Here is a 24,778-nt window from a genome sequence, read left to right on the forward strand (position 1 = left end):
TGTGTCCTAATCCTAAGAATTCTAAGGAGAGATCTTTGCATTCTTTGGATGTAGTTAGAGCTTTGAAATATTTGTTCTCTTTTCCGGTTCTAGGAAAGGTCAGAAGCCCTCTGCCATTTCTTTGGCATCTTGGTTGAAATCTTTAATTCATCATGCTTATGTCGATTCGGGTAAAACTCCGCCTCAAAGGATTACAGCTCATTCTACTAGGTCAGTTTCTACTTCCTGGGCGTTTAGGGATGAAGCTTCGGTTGATCAGATTTGCAAAGCAGCAACTTGGTCTTCTTTGCATACTTTTTCTAAATTCTACCATTTTGATGTGTTCTCTTCTTCTGAAGCAGTTTTTGGTAGAAAAGTACTTCAGGCAGCTGTTTCAGTTTGATTCTTCTGCTTATAATTTCATTTTTTTCATTATAAGATTAAACTTTATTTTGGGTCTGGATTATTTTCAGCGGAATTGGCTGTCTTTATTTTATCCCTCCCTCTCTAGTGACTCTTGCGTGGAAGATCCACATCTTGGGTAGTCATTATCCCATACGTCACTAGCTCATGGACTATTGCTAATTACATGAAAGAAAACATAATTTATGTAAGAACTTACCTGATAAATTCATTTCTTTTATATTAGCAAGAGTCCATGAGGCCCACCCTTTTTGTGGTGGTTATGATTTTTTTGTATAAAGCACAATTATTCCAATTCCTTATTTTTTTTTATGCTTTCGCACTTTTGTCTTATCACCCCACTTCTTGGCTATGCGTTAAACTGATTTGTGGGTGTGGTGAGGGGTGTATTTATAGGCATTTTGAGGTTTGGGAAACTTTGCCCCTCCTGGTAGGAATGTATATCCCATACGTCACTAGCTCATGGACTCTTGCTAATATGAAAGAAATGAATTTATCAGGTAAGTTCTTACATAAATTATGTTTTTCAGGTTTATTTGTGTATATGAAGTAGCTGGTTTTGTGCTTTGAAACCACAGCCTTTTACAATGGGATGAACTTAAAGGTAATATCAGATCTCATTATGTCATAAGTTTGTGTACACAGACTAGCTTCCTTATCTTATATTTGTCTGGAACACCAAAGCTCAATACTTAGAAAGAACAATGGAAAATTATAATTTTATTATTTAACTATCCTGCATTTCACTGAGAGTGTAATTTATTCTGCTGGCTGTATTTGCTTAGGCTTGTCAATAGCATATACTCCAGTATAGAAACTTTCAGTATAGGTGGCTATAACACAGGCTAAATCAGCTATTTCAAATGCTTAAAAAGGAATAAGGGAGCTACTTGTAAACAATTTAATACACTCTAGCAGGTAAAATGGATCATTGGGAATAATTTAAAGAGATGAAAATTTTGGGGTGAACTGTCCCTTTAAGCGTTGTGGTTAACCCCTTTTTAGCTATTACACACAATCTAGTCTTGTTTCTTGGCTCCCGATGCATCTTTTTCAACATCTGAAGAATCAAAATGCAAACGATTACACCATTTTCTTGTTAGAAAAATATTGGATCTGATTTAGCAAAAAATTCACTTATACAATGTGTGGACAGCATTATCTTTGGCAATCATAATCCTCCCAACCACATGGTATCGACTAAATATTGACAACAAAATAGACATATCGAATTCAGCAGCCAAATTTACTTTATAAATGCTTAACAATCGCAGGTTGAGTGATAAAACACCGGATAAACTATAATGATTTTGGCTAAAAAACAAGATGCTAAAAACAATGATGCCCCCTTTTTTTATTGATGATCGAAATTAACTAAATAAAAAAAAACATACTGAACACGTGATCATCATCAAATAAATGTATAAAGAAAAAATAATGATCAAAGATTCTCCTGCTTGTAGAGAAAGTATAGTGCAGACTTCACAGGGGCTTAAAGGGATAGGAAAGTCAAAATAAAACTTGCCTGATTCAGATAGAGCATGCCATTTTAAGACACTGTTAAATTCTACTCTGGGGTTTTGATTCCTTGTAGGTCCATCCTTTTTTCTTCCGACGGTCTGGGACTCTTGTCTTAGGTCTTTGATTAGCCTTTGGGCTGGGACCGTTATACTGGAGGGAAGGTCGGGGATTGGTCTGCTTTGTGCAGTGTTGACCGTTTACTATTTTTGAGTTTGTCATCCCCTTCGGTGGGGGGATTCTTGGTGCCTATCTCTACTGTTGTCGTCTGCTGCTGGGATGGGATGCTCCTTGGATCCCTTAAATTTCTGGTCGGGAGCTGTTGTCGAGATTTTTCGGCACTTCTTGGTGTGACGAGTCCCACAATGGCTTAGGGTCAGCTTTGCTGCTTGGAGATTGGTCATTGCAAGTTCTTGTTTACAGGTGGCTGTGTTTTCTCTTGGAGAGCTTTTTTTTAACTGCTAGGACAGTTATCCTGTCTCTGCTTGTCTATGCTTGTCTAACCTGACTGGTTTTGACTTGGCTATGAGCAATAGGGAACTCGCAGTTTTCTGGAACACTATATGTGGTATGGTGCTGTGTCAGGGATATGATGGTGGCCTTCTGGTCATCCTAGTGATGTTTTTTCCTAAGTATGGGCTTATTTGCCTGGTCTTTGTCCTTCTAGGGAATCGTCTCCCTGGGCAGTAGTCCTGTGGCAACCTTGGGTTTCTCTAAGTTTGATTTGAGCCCGTGTTGGATGGTCCTTTTCGATCTCTTACGGGGTCCTCTATTCTCCCCCTCGGGGTACATAGAGGTTTTTGACTTTTAGGGAGTACTTTTTGTGGGAGTCGAGAGCCGCTGGGCTGTCTCCTCGGAGGCATTTGTGCTCAGCAGACTCTGGGTCTGAGTGGTCTCTAGCACAGCTTTGCAGGTTATGTAACTGATGAGCAGTTACCTGGACTTACGTTTTTTCCATTGTTGTTTAGAGTTTTTGTAGGGTGTTGGGTAATTTCAGGCTGTGGTGCCTTTCGATGGGGCCACCTTTTTGTACCTGCCCTTTTTTTGCATTCAGTGTCCTCTAGCTTGGGTGTTGTTTTCCCAAAAGTAATGAATGCAGCTGTGGACTCTTCCCTTTTAAAAAGAAAAACAAAAATTATGCTTACTTGATAATTTTCTTTTCTTCTGACGGGAAGAGTCCACAGCTCCCGCCCGTGTTTTATCTATGAGGCGGCAGTACATTTTTTGTTCTTCTGGCACCTTTTCTTTTTTAAGACACGATGAGTCCACAGATCATCTTAATTACTAATGGGATATTCACCTCCTGGTCAGCAGGAGGCGGCAAAGAGCACCACAGCAGAGCTGTTTAATAGCTTCTCCCTTTCCTCCCACTCCAGTCATTCTCTTTGCCTACGTTAGTGATAGGAGATGGCAAAGTGAGATGTTAGAAAAGATTCTTCAATCAAGAGTTTATTATTTTTAAAGTAGTGCCAGAGAGTGCTACTTTGTTTTAGGGTGTAGCCGTAGTCCATATCAGTCTCTACAGTAGAGCTTTTTGGTGGCTTTAGAGCAATGGGAACTGGTGGGACATAATTCTCACTGCGCCACCCATACTGATTCTGCCCTAACTCGGATGGCTTAAGTAAGATTACTCAGGCTCTATCCTTTTTCCACAGGGCTATGTGAGGGAAAGGACCTCATAAACCTGCTGAGCTGCCCTGCTGTCGGGAAGATTTTAAAGGTAAGTGCTAACTTTTTATTCTGGGTCTGGGAGATCTCAGGGGAAGTGGAGCACTTTATTGGGATGTAATTCCTTTACTGGGGCATTCCTCCTATTCCTATAAGGGGAGGGGACCCTGTGACAGCACCTTTTTAGCACACTGGGGGAACTAAGCACACCGGGAGATCTAAGTGTGTATGGTAGATCTAAGTGTGCATTGTGGGGACCTCAATCACTTGGGACACAGTTATAAGACTCAGGGGATAATTGTTTGAGTCTATCACTTGGGCTATAACGCTACCTTACTTGCGGTAGCAGAGTTCCTGTGACAGCACATTTTTTAGCTGGGGGAACTATGCGTGGCTGTATACCTAATTGTGTGGTTCAGTTAACTCCCAGTAGCCTCTATACACATATTAATGGAGACCGGGAGATTGTTTAGTTATACGCCCACGATGGGCGGAGTTACTTTCACGCCGTTTTTGAGCCGAACCTTCCCCTTGCTTAAGACAGACATAACAAAGTGCCAGGAAAGAGTATCTTCACGCCCACGAGGGGCGGAGCTACGTTGTGGCTGTGTTAGATTGCGCTTCCACCTCAATTACACATATCGGAAGGCAGACCACTAACACAGTTGTTAGGGTTTTTTCCTCTCAATGCAACAGCCAGCGCTGTGAGAAGTACAGCGTTTCAGACTTGCTTAGGTCTGTTTATCGTTTACACAAAGACATAAACTGTTTAATATGTATCTGTCATTAAACTGAGATAAATGATTCTTATTGCATTTAAAAGGACACCTCAGCAAAATATCTGAGGTGTAAGTAGGTGCTTCTTTGTTGGATTGCTACCTCTTTCCTGCGTGCAGAAAAGAAAACGTTACAGTTTAAAATTTAAAGGGACAGTAACGTCTTTTATCTGTTCATTTGTATTAACAGAATTTCAGCTGTTTTACTGTTTATTTCATCCTTTGTGATTTAGGATGGAACATGAACACATAAAAATTAAGGAGTTATTTAAAAAAAAAAAAAAAAGATTAAAGAGACAGTAGCGTTTTTTATGTGGCATTTTTATTAAAAAATTTCACTTTTGTCTGAACCTACTCCTTCTAAGGCCTTTGCTGTTTAGGAATCTGTTGACAATGGTCAATCTATGCCACAAATTTCTCCTATAGTGTCCCACTAAACTTTATAACCTACATGCAGTGCCCTGCGCTTCCTTTTCAACTCCACCCGGAGTTACTCTGATTTTCATGCATTATATGTTCTTCCCACGAGGTAGAAAGCATTACTAGAGGGATTATTTTCAATCATTTAGAAAATTGATTGATTCAGTAGTTACTATTTTGCATGGTTCTTCCCTGTTATCCGGAATTGGAAGATACTTCGGGATTACCTGAGAGAGAATTCGCAAACTCAGATGGAACATTATTTTATTTGATCCTGAGGTTGTTTTTTTTCAGTTTTTAGCTTGAACACCTCCATTTGTTACTTTAGGAGGTTTTAGCTACCCTGGACGACTCTGACATTTCCGGTGTAAGCAATCCGAGTGCGCCCAGCAAGCTATAAAGAATGGAAACAGCCAGCTGTAGTAGCCTGATGGTTAGCTTAGCTGTCTAGATAGTGGAAGGTTTGCAGTTTGAAACCAGCTGCAACTATTAACCGCATTCCCTATATTTAAAGAGTTGTTTCCCATAGCCGACTCAGCTATGAAAGCTGGGCAATCATTCCCTAGGGTGGAAGGAGTTGTTTCCAGCATAGATAAGAGAACTGCTATACCCTTAGAGGATAGTTGGGTTTTTCAAAGGTCATATGGACAAAAATTAGAGAGAGGATGTACACCAGGGCTTACAATGGCAACCAGTTGTGTACTTGGCTAACATCACTAGTGCGTTGTCTGATACTTTTACGTCAGAAACTCCCCTGAATAAAATCCAGGATAGGATACAAGCCTTTAAATTGTCTAAATCCCTTATTTCAAATTCTTCCCTTCTAGTTATCAAGAGGGGATCATAGGTTTCAGGTTTCTCTGTTCCAGCTCACAGAGCTTTATGGTTAAAGCCTTGTTCTACAGATGTATGCTCTAAGTATAAGCTGTTAACGATTCATTACAAGGGGAAGACCTTGTTGGAACCTGGCTTGAAATAGGGTCAATTTATGATGGATCTTGTGGGGGGCAGACTTTCAGTCTTCGCTCAGGCTTGGGTTCGAGTTGTTTAGAATCCCTGGGCAATAGAAGATGGTGTCCCAGGGATTAAAATTGGAGTTTAAGAGTTTTCAAGATTATCTGCAGATCAAATAAAAGGAGAGGCGTTCTTACACTGCGTACGTGACATCTCAGACCTGGGAATGATTGATCCAGTTTCAATACAGGTACTGGGTCTGTTTTTTTTTTTTTTTATACCAATTGGTTTGTGGTTCCCGAAAAAGAGGGAACCTTCAGACCACTTTTTAGATCTCAAGAGTCTAAACAGATTTTCTTAGGTTACCGTCAGTCAAGATGGCAACTATTCATTCCATTCTTCTCTTGATCCAACAGTGGATTTCAAGGACGCATACATTCATGTGCCATTCACAAGTTGGACAAACACTTCCAGTTCATGGCTCTTCTTTCGGTTTTGCTTTAGCTCTCAGAGTTTTTGCAAAGGCTCTGGGAGCGCTGTTGGCGGTGCTTCGGTTATGGGGCATTGCAGCACTGTCCCATCTGGATGATATTCTAGTCCAGGCACCATCCTTACAGCTAGCAAAATTTCACACGGACTGGGTGTTATCCTTCCCGTGGTCTTATGGGTGGAAGGTATATTTGGAAAAGAGTTCCTTAGTCCCATGCACAAAGGTAACTTTCTTGGGAACCATTATGGGTTCCATATCGATTAATATTTCTCTGACAGAATGTCAGGAAATCAGAGATTATCGATTCTTGTTTAGTGTTTCAGTCCACTACTCGGCCTTCAGTGGCTCAGGGCATGGAGGTAATCGGGCTGATGGTGGCGGCAATGGACATCATCCCGTTTGCTCGGTTTTATCTCAGACCTCTGCAGTTAAGCATGCTCCGGCAATGGATCAGAGATTATACAGATTTGTCTCCTCGAATACTACTGGAGCAGGAGACAAGGGATTTTCTTTAATGGTGGTTGTCTCTGGATTATCTCAACCAGGGAACCTGCTTTCACAGACCATCTTGGGTATTTGTGACAACAGATGCCAGCCTTCTAGGATGGGGAGCAGTCTGGGGCTCCCTAAGGGCTCGGGATTTGGATTCAGAGTCCTTTCTTCCTATAAACATTCTGGAGCTGAGAACTATCTACCATGTTCTTCTGGCCTGGCCCCAGTTAGCCTTCGTCCAGTTTATCAGGTTCCAGTTGATCAAAATGTTGTCAGTGGCTTACATCAATCATTAGGAAGGAACGAGGAGTTCCTTAGCGATGACAAAGGTATCCAAAATAATTCAGTGGGCGGAAGCCCATTCTTGCTACCTGTTGGCAAGCTACATCCCAGGGGTGGAACATTTGGGAGGCGGATTTCCTGTGCAGGCAGTCCTTTCCTCTAGGGGATTGGGTACTCCATTCGGAAGTATTCTCCAGTTTTTTCCTCCGTTTGCTTTTCTTCCTCGGGTCATTGCTCGAATCCAGCAGGAAAGGGTTCGGTGATCCTCATAGCACCGACTTCGCCTTGTAGGATTTGGTATGCAGATCTGGTGGACATGTCATCTCTGCCATCTTGGAGACTTCCGTTAAGGAAGGACCTTCTAATCACGGGTCCCTACTTCACCCAAATCTGGTTTCTCTGAGACTGACTGCTTGCAGATTGCACACTTATTATTCAAGCAGAGTTTTTCTAACTCGGTCATTGTGACCATGATTCAGGCTTGAAGACCTGTTATTAGTCAACTTTATCACAAGATATGGCGTAAATATCTCTATTGGTGTGAATCCATGGACTACTCATGGAATAGATAGGATTGCTAGAATTTTGTATTTTCTCCAAAAGAGTTTGGAGGAAGATTTATCGTCAAGTTCCCTAAAGGGTAGAAACCCTGTCTTTCTCTAATTTGTTACAAGAACGTCTGGTAGATGTCCCAGATGTACAATCATTTTGTCAGGCCTTGGTAAGGATCAGGCCTCTGTTCATACAAGTTACTCCTCCATGGAGTCTGAATTTAGTTTTCAGAGTTCTTCAAAGGGCTCTGTTTGAGCCTATTCTTTCCTTTAGATATTGTGTTGTTATCTTGGAAAGTTTTAATTCTTGTTGCTATTTCTTCTGCTCGGAGAGTGTCAGAGCTCTTGGCATTTCAGTATTAGTCTCCTTATCTTATTTCCATTTAGATAAGGTAGTTTTACATACTAAATTAGGATTTTTTTTACTAAGTTTGTTTCTGATCGGAACATTAATTAGGAGATTGTTGTTCTTTTCTTGTGTCCTAATCCTTTTTCTCAGAAGGAAAGACTTTTGTTCAATTTGGACGTGGTCCGTACTTAACAGTTTTACCTGCAGGCGACTAAGGACTGTAGTCTCTCTTCTTTGTTTGTGGTTTTTCTCAGCAAAACGCAAGGGACAGAAAGCTATGGCTACTTCTCTTTCCTTTTGACTGAAGAGTATCTTGCGTTTTGCATACGAGACTGCTGGACTGCAGCCTCCAGAGAGAATTACTGCTCTTTCCATCAGGGCTGTTGCTTCCTCATGGGTGTTCAAAAATGAAGCTTTTGTGGAACAGATTGCAAGGCTGCATCTTGGTCCTCTCTTCATGCTTTTTCAAAGTTTTACTAGTTTGACACTTTTGCTTCGGCTGAGGCCGCTTTTGGGAGAAAGGTTCTTCAAGCAGTGATTCCTTCTGTTTAGGTTTCCTGTCTTGTCCCTCCCGTATCATCTGTGTACTCTATCTTGAGTATTGGATCCCATTAGTAATTAAGATGATCCGTGGACTCATCGTGTCTTAAAAAAGAAAAGAAAATTTATGCTTACCTGATAAATTTATTTCTTTTTTGACACGATGAGTCCAGGGCCCGCCCTTTTCTGGTAAGACAGGCTGTGGGTTATTGTAAACTTCAAACACCTCTGCACCTTGGCTTTTCCTTTCTCTTCCTAACTTCGATTGAATGACTGGAGTGGGAGGGAAGGGAGAAGCTATTTAACAGCTCTGCTGTGGTGCTCTTTGCCTCCTTCTACTGACCAGGTGGTGAATATCCCATTATTAATTAAGATGATCCGTGGACTCATCATGTCAAAAAATAAATACATTTATCAGGTAAGCATACATTTTCTTTTTCACCCTGATATTTCTCCTATTGTTCCCTTGGCAGAATGACTGGGGATGAGGGAAGTGGGGGAGGTATTTGAAGCCTTTGGCTGGGGTGTCTTTGCCTCCTCCTGGTGGCCAGTTTCTAAATTCCCAAAAGTAATGAATGCAGCTGTGGATTCTTCCCGTCAGAAGAAAAGAAAATTATCAGGTAAGCGTAATTTATGTTTTTGCTGAATTTGAACATTTTATTATTGCATTATCACACCCTATTGAATACGAAATTGCTATTAAACATAACCAAGCTTCAGTTTGAAATAATTGCGATCTCTCCACATCATATAAATGTTGTTTTAGTACATTGAAACTCTCTTGATTAACTAATGTTTGGTCACTAAAAGGTATATCGATTGTATAAATATTAACTGAAAATAAAATTATTTTTGGGATAATGTTGCAATAGCTAATTTTTCTTAAAGGGACAGTCTACTTAAAAAATGATTTTGTTTAAAAAGATAGATAATCCACAGTTTTGTATAACCAACACTGTTACATTAACCCATTAATGACCATGACATACCCTGCACGTTGCTGGTTAATAAGGTGTTTTTTGGTTATAATAGTGTGGGTACCACCGCCAGCAGCAGGACTGCACTATTATACCCCCCCCCCCCCCCTCCAGTTGGTCACCAGAAATTGCACGGTCTTGATGCTGGTGGCGAGATCTCGCTATTAAAAACGCAAGCCCCATAGAAAGACCAGTGGCACCTTGTCTCAGTGCTTTTTGCAATTTTGCATTTTAGCCAGTTAGAGCTGGTTCTTGTGTAACCTTCATTCTCCACAGGCATGAGCACAATGTTATCTATCTAGCACTGTCTGGCTCTTGTGCAAGATTTAAAAAGCACTGAGATAAGAGGTGACTTGCTGGGGCTTAGAAACAGGCAAACTTAGAGGTTATATAATATATATTAATAAAACAATTTTGGTTATGCAAACTTGGGGAATGGGTAATAAGCACGTTATCTATCTTTTTAAACAATAAAAAAAAAAATAGGTAGACTGTCCCTTTTAATGTTCATGTAAACATGGAAATAAGATTGTTTCTGTTTGTTCTACTTCTTATATGAAATTTAGTAAGTAGTTGTCTTTTCATTATGCATTTGTTAATTATGGAACGGTCCTTTAGCATAAAGCAGAAGGACCGAAGGGGAAATCTAGGTTCAACAATTTTCTAAGTTAAATAGAGGGTGGGGGTAAAATAAATAAATATATTGCAAAGTTTTTACAACACATAAATACACTTTTTATATTACAATGTGAAACTGTTTAATGTCTCTTTAGCTTTGCTGTGTACATTTTAATTATTTTTTTCCTTTTATGTTGTTTAATTATAGTTTGAAAGAGTCTAGCACAGCCATGTTACTATCTAGGATTTTAGGCATGTGGACAGTTTCGGCCTTAGATGTTGTCCGCTCCTGTTCCACAAACTTACGTGACCATCTTCTTGGCCAGGCAAGTGCCCTGTGCAAGCTCCGAGAATATGTTTACATACACTGGGAACATCCTTTAGATGCTGTAAGACATCAGACCAAACTTATTTTCAAGAACCTTCTTCAAATTCATCGAGCAGCAGTCGCAGTGCCTGACAAGAATGTGGACCCATTTCTTTCAGATCTTACACAGAATTTATTACAGCTGGAATGGCACTCAAAAGGGAAATATGCTTCGCTTGCTTGTCTAGTTGAATGTATAGGAGCAGAAAGGATTTTGTCAGTGGATCCAACAATTCCTACACAAATCTTGGATGTTATGGGGGACCAGTCCTTTGCTCCCTATGCAAGTAACCTGTTAGAAGCCATGTCAGTGAATCACAAGAACCAACTTATGTCTAAACACGAGAAGAACTCTTGGGTTGACCAGTGGCACGAAACCTGGGTTTCTCCTCTTATCTATCGACTTTGTGAAGATAATATAAGCCAAACCACTTATATTATTGATTACTATTTACCTAAATTACTGAAATGCAACACTGAAAGCTTAAACTATATGATTGACATTCTGCAAACGTCTGCTGCTTCAAATGTTGGTAAGTGACGTTAATTTATTGCAATCTTTGACATTAATATGTTTATAAAGTAATTTTTTTTTCTCTCGGATTATTGATCAAAAAGTTGTAGTCAGTTTGCACTAATGTTAAAATTATAATGTCATTCTAATGCAAATATAATTTTGTTCATTATTAATCCCTGCTAACCGTGTTTAACCCCGAAAAGGTATTTTAAACTCAAATATGTCCAGCTCAGAAGCCATAAGCTTTGCAGAAAAGTACGAGTGACCAACCAATCATCATCCACGTTTGGTTTGGGAACTGCAATTCTTGTTCCAGTTTAGGACTTTACCTGTGTATTTAATCCCTTTGCAGAGATAAAACGCATTGGCATTGATTCCAGTCTTTCCAATATCCGTTCCTCTTAAAGGGATAGTCTACATCAAATTTAAAAAGATAGATAATGCCTTTACAACCCATTCCCCAGCTTTGCACAACCAACATTGTTATATTAATATACCTTATAACATTTAAACCTCTACATTTCTGCCTGTTTCTAAGCCACTATAGACAACCTCTTATCAAATGCTTTTATTTAATAGCTTTTCACAACAAGTCTGGTGTGGCATATAGATAACATTGTGCTCTCTTCCTTGGAGTTGTGCATGACACAGCACTAACTGGCTAAAATGCAAGTTAATAGATAATAAATAAAAAGTCATGTGATCAGGATGCTGTCAGAAGAGGCTTAGATACTGAACTGGTTGGGTGAAAGCATTGTTTTATCTGCCTTATTTATATGTATTTTTACCCATAATTTTTCTCATTTTTTGCAGGGTCTGGTAGTAATCGAGGTGCTCTCGGTGCCTTGATGGCATGTTTAAGGACAGCCAGAGCTCACGGACACATCAAGTTTACTGAAAACTATGTTTGGATTGGAAAGGTGTCAATAGCATTAATAAAGCAAGGTTTGGTCCACAGGCACGATCAGGTAAGGAAGCTGTGAACACAGAGCCACAGGGATAATAAAAGATACGCTTTATACTTATAACTTACGATTCAAAACCAGAATTAATAGTTAAAGGTTTACAGAAATGTGTGGATGTTTTCTGTGTATGAGTTTAGTGTCAGAGAGGTGTTCAAATAGCTGTTTAAACGTAAAGAAACATTTAAAATGAAGTGCTTGTAGCATATAATATACAGTAGATTTAAAGTCCAAGATAGAGGTGTTTTTTCCTTTTTTGCTTTAAAGTGAATGTAAATTTCCATGAACGAGTGCCCGGTTTTTAAATATACTATTAAAAAGTGGGGGGCGTACCTTCACTAGCCCTGAAAGGCGCAGAAAATCTTGGCCATCCGCTCTCACAAACTAGCCCAAACACATGGGTTACACGCCGCATCCCCTCTGAGATGACTATGACCCTTATGGATAGCTTTGGTGGATCTGTCGTGTAACGGCCCACATGAAGAGTGCCGGAACCCACCTGACTAGGCCGCAAACAAATCAACCTCCTTGGATCCTATACGGTACAGGAGCTAAAAGGGTTCTAGCCTACATAAGCCAGGTTGGGAGCCCGATCAGGCCACACAGCAGCGGGGAAAACCGCGAGAAACACTGTGGACGGGTCATGGCTCATCTACCTTATAGCCTGCTGTAACAGGCCGCAATTACAACGCGGAGCACACAGAGTCGGAGCTAAAGCAGGAGTATTTGATCTTACTCCGGTAAGCTCATCAACCCTTACCGTTCTTTATCCTCCATACATCAGCATTCAGCTAACCTTTTTATTGAAACGGCACCACACAGGCCCCATATTTACATCATATCTGATTTGGTTTCAAAAGTCTAGCTACAACTGATAGAGCTGCAGCCATCAAGAAGCACCATAACGGCTAAATTTTTGACTTAATATACCTTGGAGGACGCTAAACTTTTTTCTTGCTCTGGGTAACAACTGTGATATAAAATGCTGCAAGCCACCTACAGATACCCTTTTACTTACTAAACACTTAGCCATCATGGCGACTAAGACGACATCCAGAAGGACTCTGAAACCTGATAAAAATACTAAAACAACCTCTGGGACATCCCTTACTATGTCATCCTTCCTTCAAAGTAGAGAGCCTTCAGATACCTCTCCACACGTCGCCTCAAAGTGCCAAACCTACTCCTGATACACAGCAAGACCCACATTCTCAAAACACCACCAGAGAAGATACCCATATCTCAGCCTCCATCCTGCAAAACCTTCCATCAAAACAAGATATAGCGGACATTGTTCGTATGTGTATTAGAGAGCAGTTAGAAAACATCATACAAGATGTCCATGCCCTTGGTTTCCAAATGGAGACATTGGAAGGCAACTCACAGACCAAGTTATCGCTTAGCAAGAAGCTATTAATACACTCCAAGACAAATTAGACTTGGAAAACCGAAGCCAACGCAAGAATATGAGAATCCGAGGTGTACCCTAATCAGTCCTCCCTAGAGACTTTCCAGTATACTTGCAATCTTTATTCCATCACCTACAAGACACCCAACCTGCGAATGATATCCCCTGGGTCAGAGCACACAGATCCTTATGATCTAAACCCCCCGATACTGCTCCTCAATGGGACATTGTAATTCGTTTTAAGAATTTCCAGGATAAAGAAATGCTCCTAACTCAATCCTGCAAAAATCAGCCAATCTGATTCAGGGGAAATGTGTTGCAGTTCTATCAAGACCTATCTACTAAAACATTACAAAGAAGAAAGGAACTCTCTTCTCTTACCACCATGTTACATAATAAAAAAAAATCCCATACAGGTGGGGTTTTCTACCCATTTATAGACCATTCAAAACAACACCCTTTACATCTGTAAATCTCCAGAAGACTTCCCTTCATTCTGCACCTCTCTAGGATTGGATGTTCCAACAGAGACTATGCCTCCCATACGTCCCACCACACCAGTGTTAATTTTGACAGCAAGTTTCAATTTAGTCTTAGTTTTAGTCTTTTGACTAAAATGCCATTTTAGTTTTAGTCGTATTTTAGTCATCTGAATTGTTTTAGTTTTAGTCTAGTTTTAGTCGACTGAATCTCCAGTAGATTTTAGTCGACTAAATCTCCAGTAGATTTTAGTTGACTAAAATCTAAGGGGTGTAGTTAAAGTGTAATGCATTATTTAAACAATATTAAAACTTTAACAGTTCTCTGTTAATAATTAAAACAAGTATCAAGTAACTCAACACAACAAAAAGTTTCTGCAGTTAGCACAGGCACAGCATAACTTAAACCCATATTCATAGGTTATACTTATTTCTATAGGAAGAATCAATTGATTGGTCACAGATTCGAAAAATTTTCGGCAACAATATTAGCACTGCTCTAGAACTTCCAAACTCATTATATACTCCTGGAGTAAAGGTTTATTAACCTGTTTTTATTTATGGTATTAAGGTTTGAACATGCAATACAGATTTAACAGATTTAACTGTTGTGGTATATAACATGCCTTTATTTTTCTTAAAATTTAATAAAATTAAGTTTCGTAAATTTTACAAAAGAGCAGAAATTGGATATGGATTGATTATAACACCTTGCATAAAATGTTTTTGTCAGCAAATTTTGATTTAGTTTTAGTCATAGTCTTTTGACTAAAATGTAATTTTGATTTAGTTTTAGTCATAGTCTTGACTAAAATGTAATTTTGATTTAGTTTTAGTCATAGTCTTTTGACTAAAATGCCATTTTAGTTTTAGTCGTATTTTAGTCATTAGAATTTCTTTAGTTTTATAGTCATTTTAGTCTAGATTTAGTCGACGAAATTAACACTGCACCACACCAAAGAAGAAAACCCTAAGTGGATCTATTGAGACATGGCATACAGTGAATTCCAGAAAACCGAAACTACAAGAACCAACATTCCCAAGACACACAGCTCCTAGCCCGCCCAACTCAACCAACTCATTGTAAAGAACTGTTCTCCTTCTTTATAACCTAAGAACAAAGTAATGTCTGACTCTACCTCCCAGATGGGCAAGTACACTATAAGTGCTCTTATTTACCAATTAGACTCTCTCTTGCTCATAGATGTTTATTCATAAGAATCAATTACCTAATTTCCCCCATACCCTTTTCATAATAATTCAACTTCTGTGTTTACAGCCAAGATTTTCTGTCAAAATGATACCACTTTTATTTGTTTATTTATACCACAGGGCCCATAGTGATTAACCCCTTTATTGTCTCTCATTATATGCCCTATATTAGGAAGAGAGACTTGTTTTCATTGTCTTTATTGTTTTTATTGTTTGTTTTCAATGTTCTCGCTATTTTTATTCTTATTGTTGTTATTGTTTATGTACATGTTCTATTGCTTAGCAAATTTTGTTCTAAGCTCACAACTGATACACAAAATTCATGGAAACCACATGTATTTGACACACTCTGACACACTAACAAGCAAATCACTCACAATCCCACACCTGTTAGAAATCCTCTTCCTCACAGGTCACAATGACACATACTGACAAAGACACTCCACGCTTATCACCCAAAACGCAAAGAGACTAAACTCGCCTCAGAAACGCTCTAAAGCTTTTCTGGACCTTGCCAAACAACAAGCAGGTATCATTTTTTTTTGTTTTGTTTTTAAATGCTTTATTAAGAATTTTCCAAGGTATACATAGATAAAACAAAAGAAAAACATTCAGATCAGCATCTTTTGTTACAGGAAAAGATAAAAATGGAGCTTTGTTACAATCATACGTTTACATTTGCAATAATTATTTACGTGCCAGTATAACTCGAAATCAGTGATTCTAAATGAATTAGGTCTGGAGCACCAATCTGTCAATGCCTGGAAGTAGGGGGTGGCTAGAGGTGGGGTGGCACTGGCGCCTTCATTTCTTTTGTGGGCTGACCCTACTGTGCCTGTTTATTACGTGGGTTGAGGTTATGAGTGTCTGGGGTGTGGTTCTCATTGTGTGGTCTAATTTTTAGAAGTGTATAGGAGGGATAAGGTAGAGGGGGAGGGTAAGTTACTATAGGCTGTTTAGATATTCTTCCCATAAGAAGGTTATATTTTGGAATTCTTCTGTTCGTTTGGTAAAGATATAGTGGTATTTCTCTAGTTGGAGGTAGTGGGTGACTTTGGCTTTCCATACGGCTAGAGGTGGTAGGTCTATTTTTTTCCAATTGAGTGGGATGAGCCTTTTTGCAGAATTTATCATGACAGTGAGGAGTGCTTGTTTTAATTTGCAGGGGATTTTAGGAAATTTGTTGAAGAGAAAGACCCAGGGTGTGAGTGGGAGAGGGGTGCCCAGGGCTTTTTCAATTTCTGGTTTGAGAGAACCCCAGAAAGAGGTTGCTTTCGGGCATGTCCACCATATATGTGCAAAAGTTGCTATTTCCCCGCATTCCCTCCAGCATGTAGTTGTTGTGCCAGGAAATAAGTGATGCAATCTAACAGGAGTGTAGTACCATCGGCTCAATAGTTTGATATTCATCTCTAGGGTTGAGATGGACGAGGAGGCTTTTATCATTTGTTGATATATGATTGCCCACTCAGATGGGTCTAGGGTAGTTTCGAAATCTGACTCCCATCTAGCTACATACGTGTCAGGTGAGCTACTTGTGATAGTATTCTGTATGTTATTGATAATATTCCTTTTTGTGGATGGGGGTAGTAGCATATTGCCTCAAATTGAGAAAGGGGCCTTTGTAGCTGGGATTTGAAGGGGTGTGTAGTTAAATAGTGTTTCAATTGTATATAGGTGTACCAGTTTTGGAAGTATGTACCCAGGGTATCGCATATTACCTGTTGTGATTGGATCCCTTTATCTTTATATAAAAGGTGGTGTGGGATTGAGCTTTGAATAGAAGGAGTGGGTTGGGTTGCGGCCACTATACTTATTTTGGACGAGAATGGTGTATTTTTGCTGACTGGTGTCAGGGGAGAGCATGGAGTGGAGATTTTGGGGTGTTTCAAGAGTATTTTGTCCCATTGCTTAAAAGTTTCATGCACTAATCTGGGGGTTGTGCATAGTAGTGTCCGCTGGGCTTTGGGGATCCAGCAGTTCCCGCATAGATAATGTGTGTCCGAAAGTGTCTGTTCTAATTGAATCCATTCTTTGTTCGCGTTGTGTTTGCACCAGTTGACGACTCGTGTAAGAAAGGCTGCCTGTCTGTATCGCATTAGATTTGGGGCTCCTATCCCTCCTAATTCCCTTGGGCGATATAGAGTGGAGGTGGCAATGCGGGGTCTTTTGTGTGACCAAATGAAACAGTTGATTTGTTTCTGTAGGGAGAATAGGAGATGATCTGGGATGGGGACTGGGAGAGTTTGTAGGAAGTATAAAATTTTAGACAGGATTATCATTTTTACTGCATTGACCTTTCCTAGCCAAGAAAGAGGTTTGTGGCTCCACGCCCTAAGAGTGGTTTGGATTGTCGAATTAAGAGTTTTGTAGTTTAAGGATATTATGGTTTCGAGGGATGGTGAGATGTGAACTCCTAGGTATTTGATTGCCTTGGGTTGTATATGGAAATGGTAGCGTTGTTCTGTGTTGTTTATTACTGCCGGGTGTACGTGAATAGCTTGTAGTTCGGACTTTGTATTGTTTATTTTGAAGTTGGAGTATTCACCATAAGTGTGCAATGTTTCTATCAGGGGGGGTAGCGACATCTCAATGTCTGTTAACGTTAGGAAGATGTCGTCTGCATATAAGGTTATTTTGTATGTTTCGGGTCCAACTTCTATTCCGTGAATGTCTGTATTGTGTCTAACATGTATGGCCAGCACCTCCATTGCCAGTATAAATAAGAGAGGTGAGAGCGGGCAGCCTTGCCTGGTACCATTATTGATTTTAAAGGGGGGTGAAATAGAGTCATTTAATTTAATTTTGGCCTGTGGGTTGTTGTAAAGGGTGAATATTTTGCCGACAATTTCCTGGGGAAAGCCGAATGTGTACAGGGTTTGTTTTAGAAAAGACCAGTCAAGCCTGTCAAAGGCTTTTTCTGCGTCCATGGCAAGGAATATTGACGGGATTTTCTGGGTGAAAGTGTATTCCATGAGGTCTAGTATTTTGGTAGTGTTATCTCTAGCTTCTCTGTAAGGTGTGAAGCCTGCTTGGTTAGTATGTAGGATAGATGGTAAGATTAGGTTTATGCTTGTGGCTATGATTTTTGCAAAGAGCTTAATATCAAAATTTAGGAGGGAGATGGGGCGGAAATTTGCGGGTTTATCTGGGGGTTTTCCTGGTTTCGGGAGTACTACTACTAGGGCTTCTAGCATAGAGGGAGGAAAAGGATCGTTATCAGCCACTTCATTAAACATTGTGGTGAGGTGGGGTATTAGTGTAGGTGAAAAGGTCTTATAGTATTTGGCTGTAAAGCCATACGGCCCAGGGCTCTTCCCGATTTTCAGTGATTTAATGGCTAGTTGTACTTCCCGTGAGGATATTGGTTGGTTAATTTGATTCTTTTGGTCATTTGTCAATTCCGGTGTTGGGTATTTTGTAATGTAGTCTACGAGTGTGGGAGGGTTGTCCATGGTGGCAGTTTCTCTTTGTATGTTATATAGTGATGTGTAGTATTCATGAAAGGCCTGGAGGATCTCTGGAGTGGATTGGTGTGGGTTCCCTTTCGGGTTTTGCAGTTCATGAATGTGCGACTTGAATCTTTTTTTCTTCAGTGCTCTGGCTAGTAGTTTGCCTGCTCTATTGTTCTCGAAATGGAACATACTATTGGTTTTTCTGCTCTGTGATTGGTATTCCAAATCCAAAAAGTTATCTAGTTCATCCCTAGTTGTTTGGATTTCGTTTAGGATCTCAGCGTTTGCCGGAGATTTCTTATGTGCGTGTTCAAGTTGTGCGTATCTTGTTGTGAGTGCATTGTATCTTTTGCGGTGGGTCTGTGTATAGTGGGCTTTGATTTTGATTAATTCTCCCCGAAGTACGCATTTGTGTGCCTCCCAAATTGCGAAATTGTTATCAATTGAGTGGGAATTTATGGTGAAGTATTCCTCTATAGTTTTAGTGAGTTTAGGGATTAGGTCCGGGTGTTCAAGAAGGCTATCGTCTAATTTCCATTGGTAAGGGGTAAGGGGGGTGTTGGACCAGGTGAATTTAAGTTGGACTGATGAGTGGTCTGAGCAAAAGGTGGGGATAATGTTGCATCTGGTTATGTGGGAGAGGCCGTTCTGGTTAGTGAAGATGTAGTCCAATCTGCTGTAGGACTTGTTGGGGTGGGAGAAGAAGGTGTAGTCTCTTTTCTCTCTGTGCATGAACCTCCAAGTGTCAAAAAGAGTCATATCTTTCATTCCCTGCCAGATGGCTCTGGACAGTTTTTTGGGGATGTGAATGTTTGTGTTGGTGCTATCTATAGTGGGCTGCATAGGTACATTGAAGTCGCCTGATAGGAATACTGGGCCCTTCGATAGATCTAGTATCTTTGTGAACATAGTGCGAAAAAAGGGAAGCTGTTGAGTATTTGGAGCATATATATTGATGAGGGTTATAGGTCTCCCGTATAGGAGGCCCATCAGGCCTAGGAAGCGGCCCTCATGATCTGCAACTTTTTTGATGATGGTGAAGGGGGTGGATTTGTGTATTAGAATGCTCACTCCATTTTTTTTGTGGGGCCTGTACTGTGGAAATGTGTGGTGAAGTGCTTTCCGAAATATTTTGGTATGTGTTGTGCCTTAAAGTGTGTTTCTTGAAGGAAAAGGATATCTATATGTATTTTTGTTAAATCAGATAAGGCTTTGGATCTCTTTATTGGTGAGTTAAACCCTTTTACATTCTGGGTCAGGAGGGTCAGTTGAGGGGTCGGGTTACTTGTGGCTTGCATTGCATTGCTGTGGGTGCTTGCGATATATTTGAATGGTAAGGCATTGATTGGTGCTGGGCTCGAGAGTGACCTGTATGATTGTAGATGTTGTAACTAGCTGTGAGGATGTATAGAGGTATATGTGAGTCTTGTAACAATAAAACATTTCTGTCTGAGAACAGAGCATAGCAAACATATTAAACATAATGAACAAATTAAACAAAATAAACAAACATTCGGCTCTCTGCCTAATATAGTTCGTCTTTGAGAGCATTCGTAAAGGGGTGAACTGTTGGCTAATCCTAGAGGATGTACCTTTGGTTTTCCATTCCATGGTTTGTAATGGCACAATAGGTTTTATGGGTTTTGAGGCCCAGGATGTTTATTGGCTTCTGTAACGAGGCCTGAAGATATGGGAACATGGTTTAATCATATAAGTCAGAGAGTAATTTCCTCTCTTTAAGTGGCTTGTGCTTTTAAGCGCTGATAGATGCTCTCTAAGTTTATGGCTAAGGGGCTTTCTATTCTAGCTATGGGATTACGTTGTGGGTTCTGTAAGTTCTATGGATGCGGTAAATGGGGGATAGTAATGAGATGTCTGTACATCCTCTCTATAAGTGTAGCATAGGTTTGCACCTACAGGTAACAAACACTAGAAGGTTGGGGCTATCCGCATCTGCAAGTTATGTAAGTCAAGGGTTAGTTCACCGTTAGCTTGTAAGGGCGACTGGTGACGAAAAGTAGGATAATCTGATCGCAACAACAACGCTGATAAACAAGGGTGTTATTAAAAAACAACATGTAACGACAATCAACAGAAAGCAAGCATAAAGGCAATCAATATATACTTATCTCAACTTCAGTCCATATAGTGAGACGTTCAAAAATTCAATGGGTTGAGTCTCTATAGGTATCATGTCCCTGTTTTGGGGCAGGTTGTGATGCCATGTGGGCATGAGGGGACTGTGGCTGAGAGTAGTTTTTACTCGGTCTGCCTGAGGTAAGCCTTTCTGGTGTGGGAGAGTCCCTGTTGTCTCTGGATGCTGAGAGTCCTGACTTGTTCCGTGTGATAGTATCATCAAGTGGAATGTCTATCCCCAATTGTTTACAAAAAGAGTCCGATTCTTCTGGGGATCGGCATATCAGTCTGGTGTTATTTCTCAGTACCCAGACCTGTGCGGAGAAGCCCCATCTATATGGAATTTTTTTGTTGCGAAGGAGGGTGGTCAATGGGCTAAACTCTTTTCTTCTCTGAAGTGTTTGTGAGGCCAGGTCTTGGTAGAACTGGAGAACATTGCCCCGGAATCTAATTGGTTGTAGCTTCCTGGATTGGTTTTAGAGCATCTCCTTTTCTAGGAAGTTTTTAAAGCGGATTATGATGTCTCTTGGCGGTGTAGTGTCCGGGGGCTTAGGTCTGAGGGATCTGTGAGCTCGTACCCACTGGATCTCCGTAGTGCAAGCAGACTCTTTTATCTGTTGAAAGAGGGACTGCAGATAGACCGGATAGTCACGAGGGAGGACACTCTCAGGGACGCCTCTGATCCGTATATTTTTTCTGCGGCTCCTGTTCTCCAGGTCCTCCAGTTTTTCTTGGAGTAGAGTGATGGTTTCTTGATGAGAGGTTACTTGATCAGTGAGGGATTGGACATCTTCCTTCATCTCATCTTGGTTAGTTTCAAGAGCCTCTACCTGGAGACCAATAGTATGGATATCTTGTTTCATGCCCGCTAGCTCTTCCCGTATGCACATTCGGACTATGTCCGCAATGTCTTGCTTAGAGGGTAGGTCCTGTAGGATTAGGGAGGTAGAGTTGGTGCCTTCTTCTTGTGATGGGGGTATGTTAGAAGTCTGCTGGTCTATGGAGAGTCTTTTGTCTCTTGCTTCAGATGCTTCAGTTGTTTGCATATAAGAGGAGATGGTAGCTGTTTTTACTGCAGATGTTTTCAGGGGTTTATCATGTTTTAGTCTCTTACATGCCATGATGGTAGACTGAGCAAGGGGAAGGATATAAATTTTTTCTTGAGGTCAGGTCTTGTTGCACTGTTTCTGGAAGATAATCAGTGTTAGTTCAGGTTTGAATGCCTGGAGTTACCTATCCCAGGTTTACTTTGTAAAGATAATAAAGGCAGGGTGAAAGGTTCAGCCAGTATGGTTGCTTTGATCCTTCTTGTTTTGAGGGTATCGATCTATATGTCTGATCGTGCAGATGGAATCTTTCTGTTATAACCGCAATATTTCAGGTACACTCTTGGGTATATAAGGGTGGATTGCTTGGTTTCAGAGCAGGATAGGCCTCTTGCTTTATTGCATTTAGCTCTTGTTCAGTGATCAGAAGTTGGTCTTAGCTGCTTGTTTTTAACTGTCAGGGCTTAGCGGTTTCGATATAGTTCTATTATGAGTGGGTATTTTGTAGCACTATTTATGTGTCACCGCTGTTCAGTATAATTCTGATATGAGAGCGCCCCTGGCCAGTGTGGCGCAGTTCAATGCTGGAGTTGTAATGGCGGCCAGCACGCCTCACTGAGGATGTCCCCCCTCCAGCTGCTGCTCAAGCTCTGTGGTCTGCTGCTAGGAACGGTGTTCCAAATGTTAGAGTCCCTCTGAGTACTTTACCAAGGGGTTAGTGTACAGGCTGGGGCAGCTATAAGGGTAGTAGTGTGGAAAATATGGTGCGTACCTTTAGCCTTTGATGGGTTGCGGCGGTAATGGCGGAAGCAGCGCTTCTGTGGGAGTGTTTGTGCCGCTCCTTGCGGCCCCGGTGTGATGGTTGGTCTACAGCTTACCGGTACCATCTGGTATATGCTGATGTCAGGGGACCATTTGTTGCACTCTACCGAAAGGTCGATAAACTTCGATCTATGGCGGGAGGAGGTCCGTTCAGTTATAGTGCCTGGTGAGATGTGGCAGCTGATTTGCGCTTCAATTGTTGTGTGTGCTTTCACATTTCGATGATGTCTGTCAGCTCTATTTCTTCCTCGATCTTAGTGGGCAATATTAGGTTAATTTGGGCATATTTATGATGGAATTATTGAAGTTTTGTGGATAGCCAGCACGGAGCTCCGGATTTACGCTGCACTCATGGTAGCAGCCGGCTCCGCCCCCCAAGCAGGTATCATTTTTATGCAAGAAACCCATTTCAGGAGTAACAAAGAACCAAAATACTTTGGTAAAAATTTTATCACACAATATTACAGCTCATACACGTCCAAACAGAGAGGAGTTGGCATACTATTCAAAAAATCCCTTCCTTTTACTCTCACCCAGATCACGAAAGATACAGAGGGCAGATTTTTGGGAGACCAATTACACTAGTGAATATATATATGCTCCAAACACTAAGCAAACCCCCTTCTTTAAAACTTTGTTTAACAAGATACTAGACATAGCAAAAGGCCCTATCTTTATAGCAGGAGACTACAGTGTTCCTTTACAACCAGCTAAAGATAGCTCAAATCCCAAAACCCAAGTGTCAAAAAAAGTAATTAACACTCTATGGAAAGGCCTGAAAAACCTTAATCTATATGACACTTGACGTTTCATTCACCAAGACAGGGGCAACTACACCTTTTACTCCCACCCCAACAAAACCCACAGCAGGCTTGATTATATCTTCACTAATCAGTTGAGTTTATCCTTAATAAAAAAATCGACATCTTCCCCACAGCCTGGTTAGACCACTCCGCGGTAACCCTTAAATTTTCATGGTATGACACTCCCCGCACACCCTATCTATGGAAACTAGATGACACCCTCTTAGACAATCCAACAACATTGGCCAATATTGCCAAAACCAGAGAAGAATACTTCAACCTAAACTCTGGTTCAATTGAAAAAAAATATACGATATAGGAAGCACATAAGGGTGTCCTCAGAGGGGAATTCATTAAGCATAAGGGCCAACAACAAAAAACTCACTGAATTTAATACAAAGAATTAACCGAAACCTTTACTCGCCTAGACTATGCCCACAAACTTACACCTACGGTTACCAAGATAATCGCATATTTACAAAAAGCCAGAGCCGATTTAGACAATTTTCTACAAATAGATTACCAATGGCTACGCCTGAAAACTAATAGCATGTTTTATTTTGAATCCAATAGATCAGGTAAATTGCTGGCGAGAGCGCTTAAGAAAAAATGCGTGAAATCATACATTTATGAACTCACACAACCGCACAACGTCCAGAGACTACAAAAGATATACTACACTCTCTTCATGAGTATTACACAACTTTATATATAAACTCCCTACCTCAACTCACCAACTCGACACGATATCCTACATAAATAAATAAATCTCCCTGCCTTCAGTGAAGACCAGTTACAATCCTTAAATAAACCAATTTCAATTCGTGAAACTAAAAATGTGATCAAAACTTTGAAAAAAGGAAAAGCCCAGGCCCTGATGGTTTCTCAACAAAATATTATCATATCTTATCCTCATTACTGTCTCCACATCTTACCACTATTTTTAATGAGACCTCCACAGATCACCCTTTTCCATCATCCATGCTAGAAGCCCAAGTAGTGGTTATCCCCAAACCTGGCAAGCCTCCCACAACCCCAGCAAACATTTGAACGATCTCCCTTCGAATGTAGACATTAAATTATATGCAAAAATCCTCGCAACTCATATAAATACCGTTCTCCCTTAACTCATACACCTCAATCAGGCAGGTTTCACACCCTATAGAGAGGCTAGAGACAACACCACTAAAATTATCAACCTAATGGAATACGTCAATAGCAATCTTATCCTTTCAGTGTTCATTTCGACGGACGCTGAAAAAGCCTTTGACAGGCTAGACTGGTTCTTTTTGAAAAATACACTCCTTAAATTTGGCTTTCATCAAGATTTCATCGGAAAAAAATTCTCTTTATACAATAAACCCCAAGCGTCCATTAAACTAAATGACTCAATATCTCTACCTTTCCACATCACAAACGGTACAAGACAGGGATGCCCACTCTCTCCCATCCTGTTCATTCTAGCAATGGAAACCCCTGCGTCGGTCATCAGAAACGCACCAGAGATAACAGGCATTAACATAAGGGACAAGGA

At 40.5% G+C, this 24,778-nt stretch overlaps 1 protein-coding gene across 2 annotated transcripts in view; it reads left to right on the forward strand.

The window, feature by feature from the left end:
• THADA (THADA armadillo repeat containing) overlaps window positions 1–24,778 on the forward strand; it is a 1,857,831-nt gene that overhangs the window by 39,090 nt on the left and 1,793,963 nt on the right. For both annotated transcript variants that reach the window (XM_053712286.1, XM_053712287.1), the window contains exons 11-12: window positions 10,246–10,937; window positions 11,735–11,889. In XM_053712286.1, the coding sequence (XP_053568261.1) occupies window positions 10,246–10,937; window positions 11,735–11,889 (847 nt within the window). The remainder of the gene's footprint in view (window positions 1–10,245; window positions 10,938–11,734; window positions 11,890–24,778) is intronic.

The sequence above is a fragment of the Bombina bombina genome, chromosome 4 (genome assembly GCF_027579735.1).
Source record: "Bombina bombina isolate aBomBom1 chromosome 4, aBomBom1.pri, whole genome shotgun sequence".
Lineage (NCBI taxonomy): Eukaryota > Metazoa > Chordata > Amphibia > Anura > Bombinatoridae > Bombina > Bombina bombina.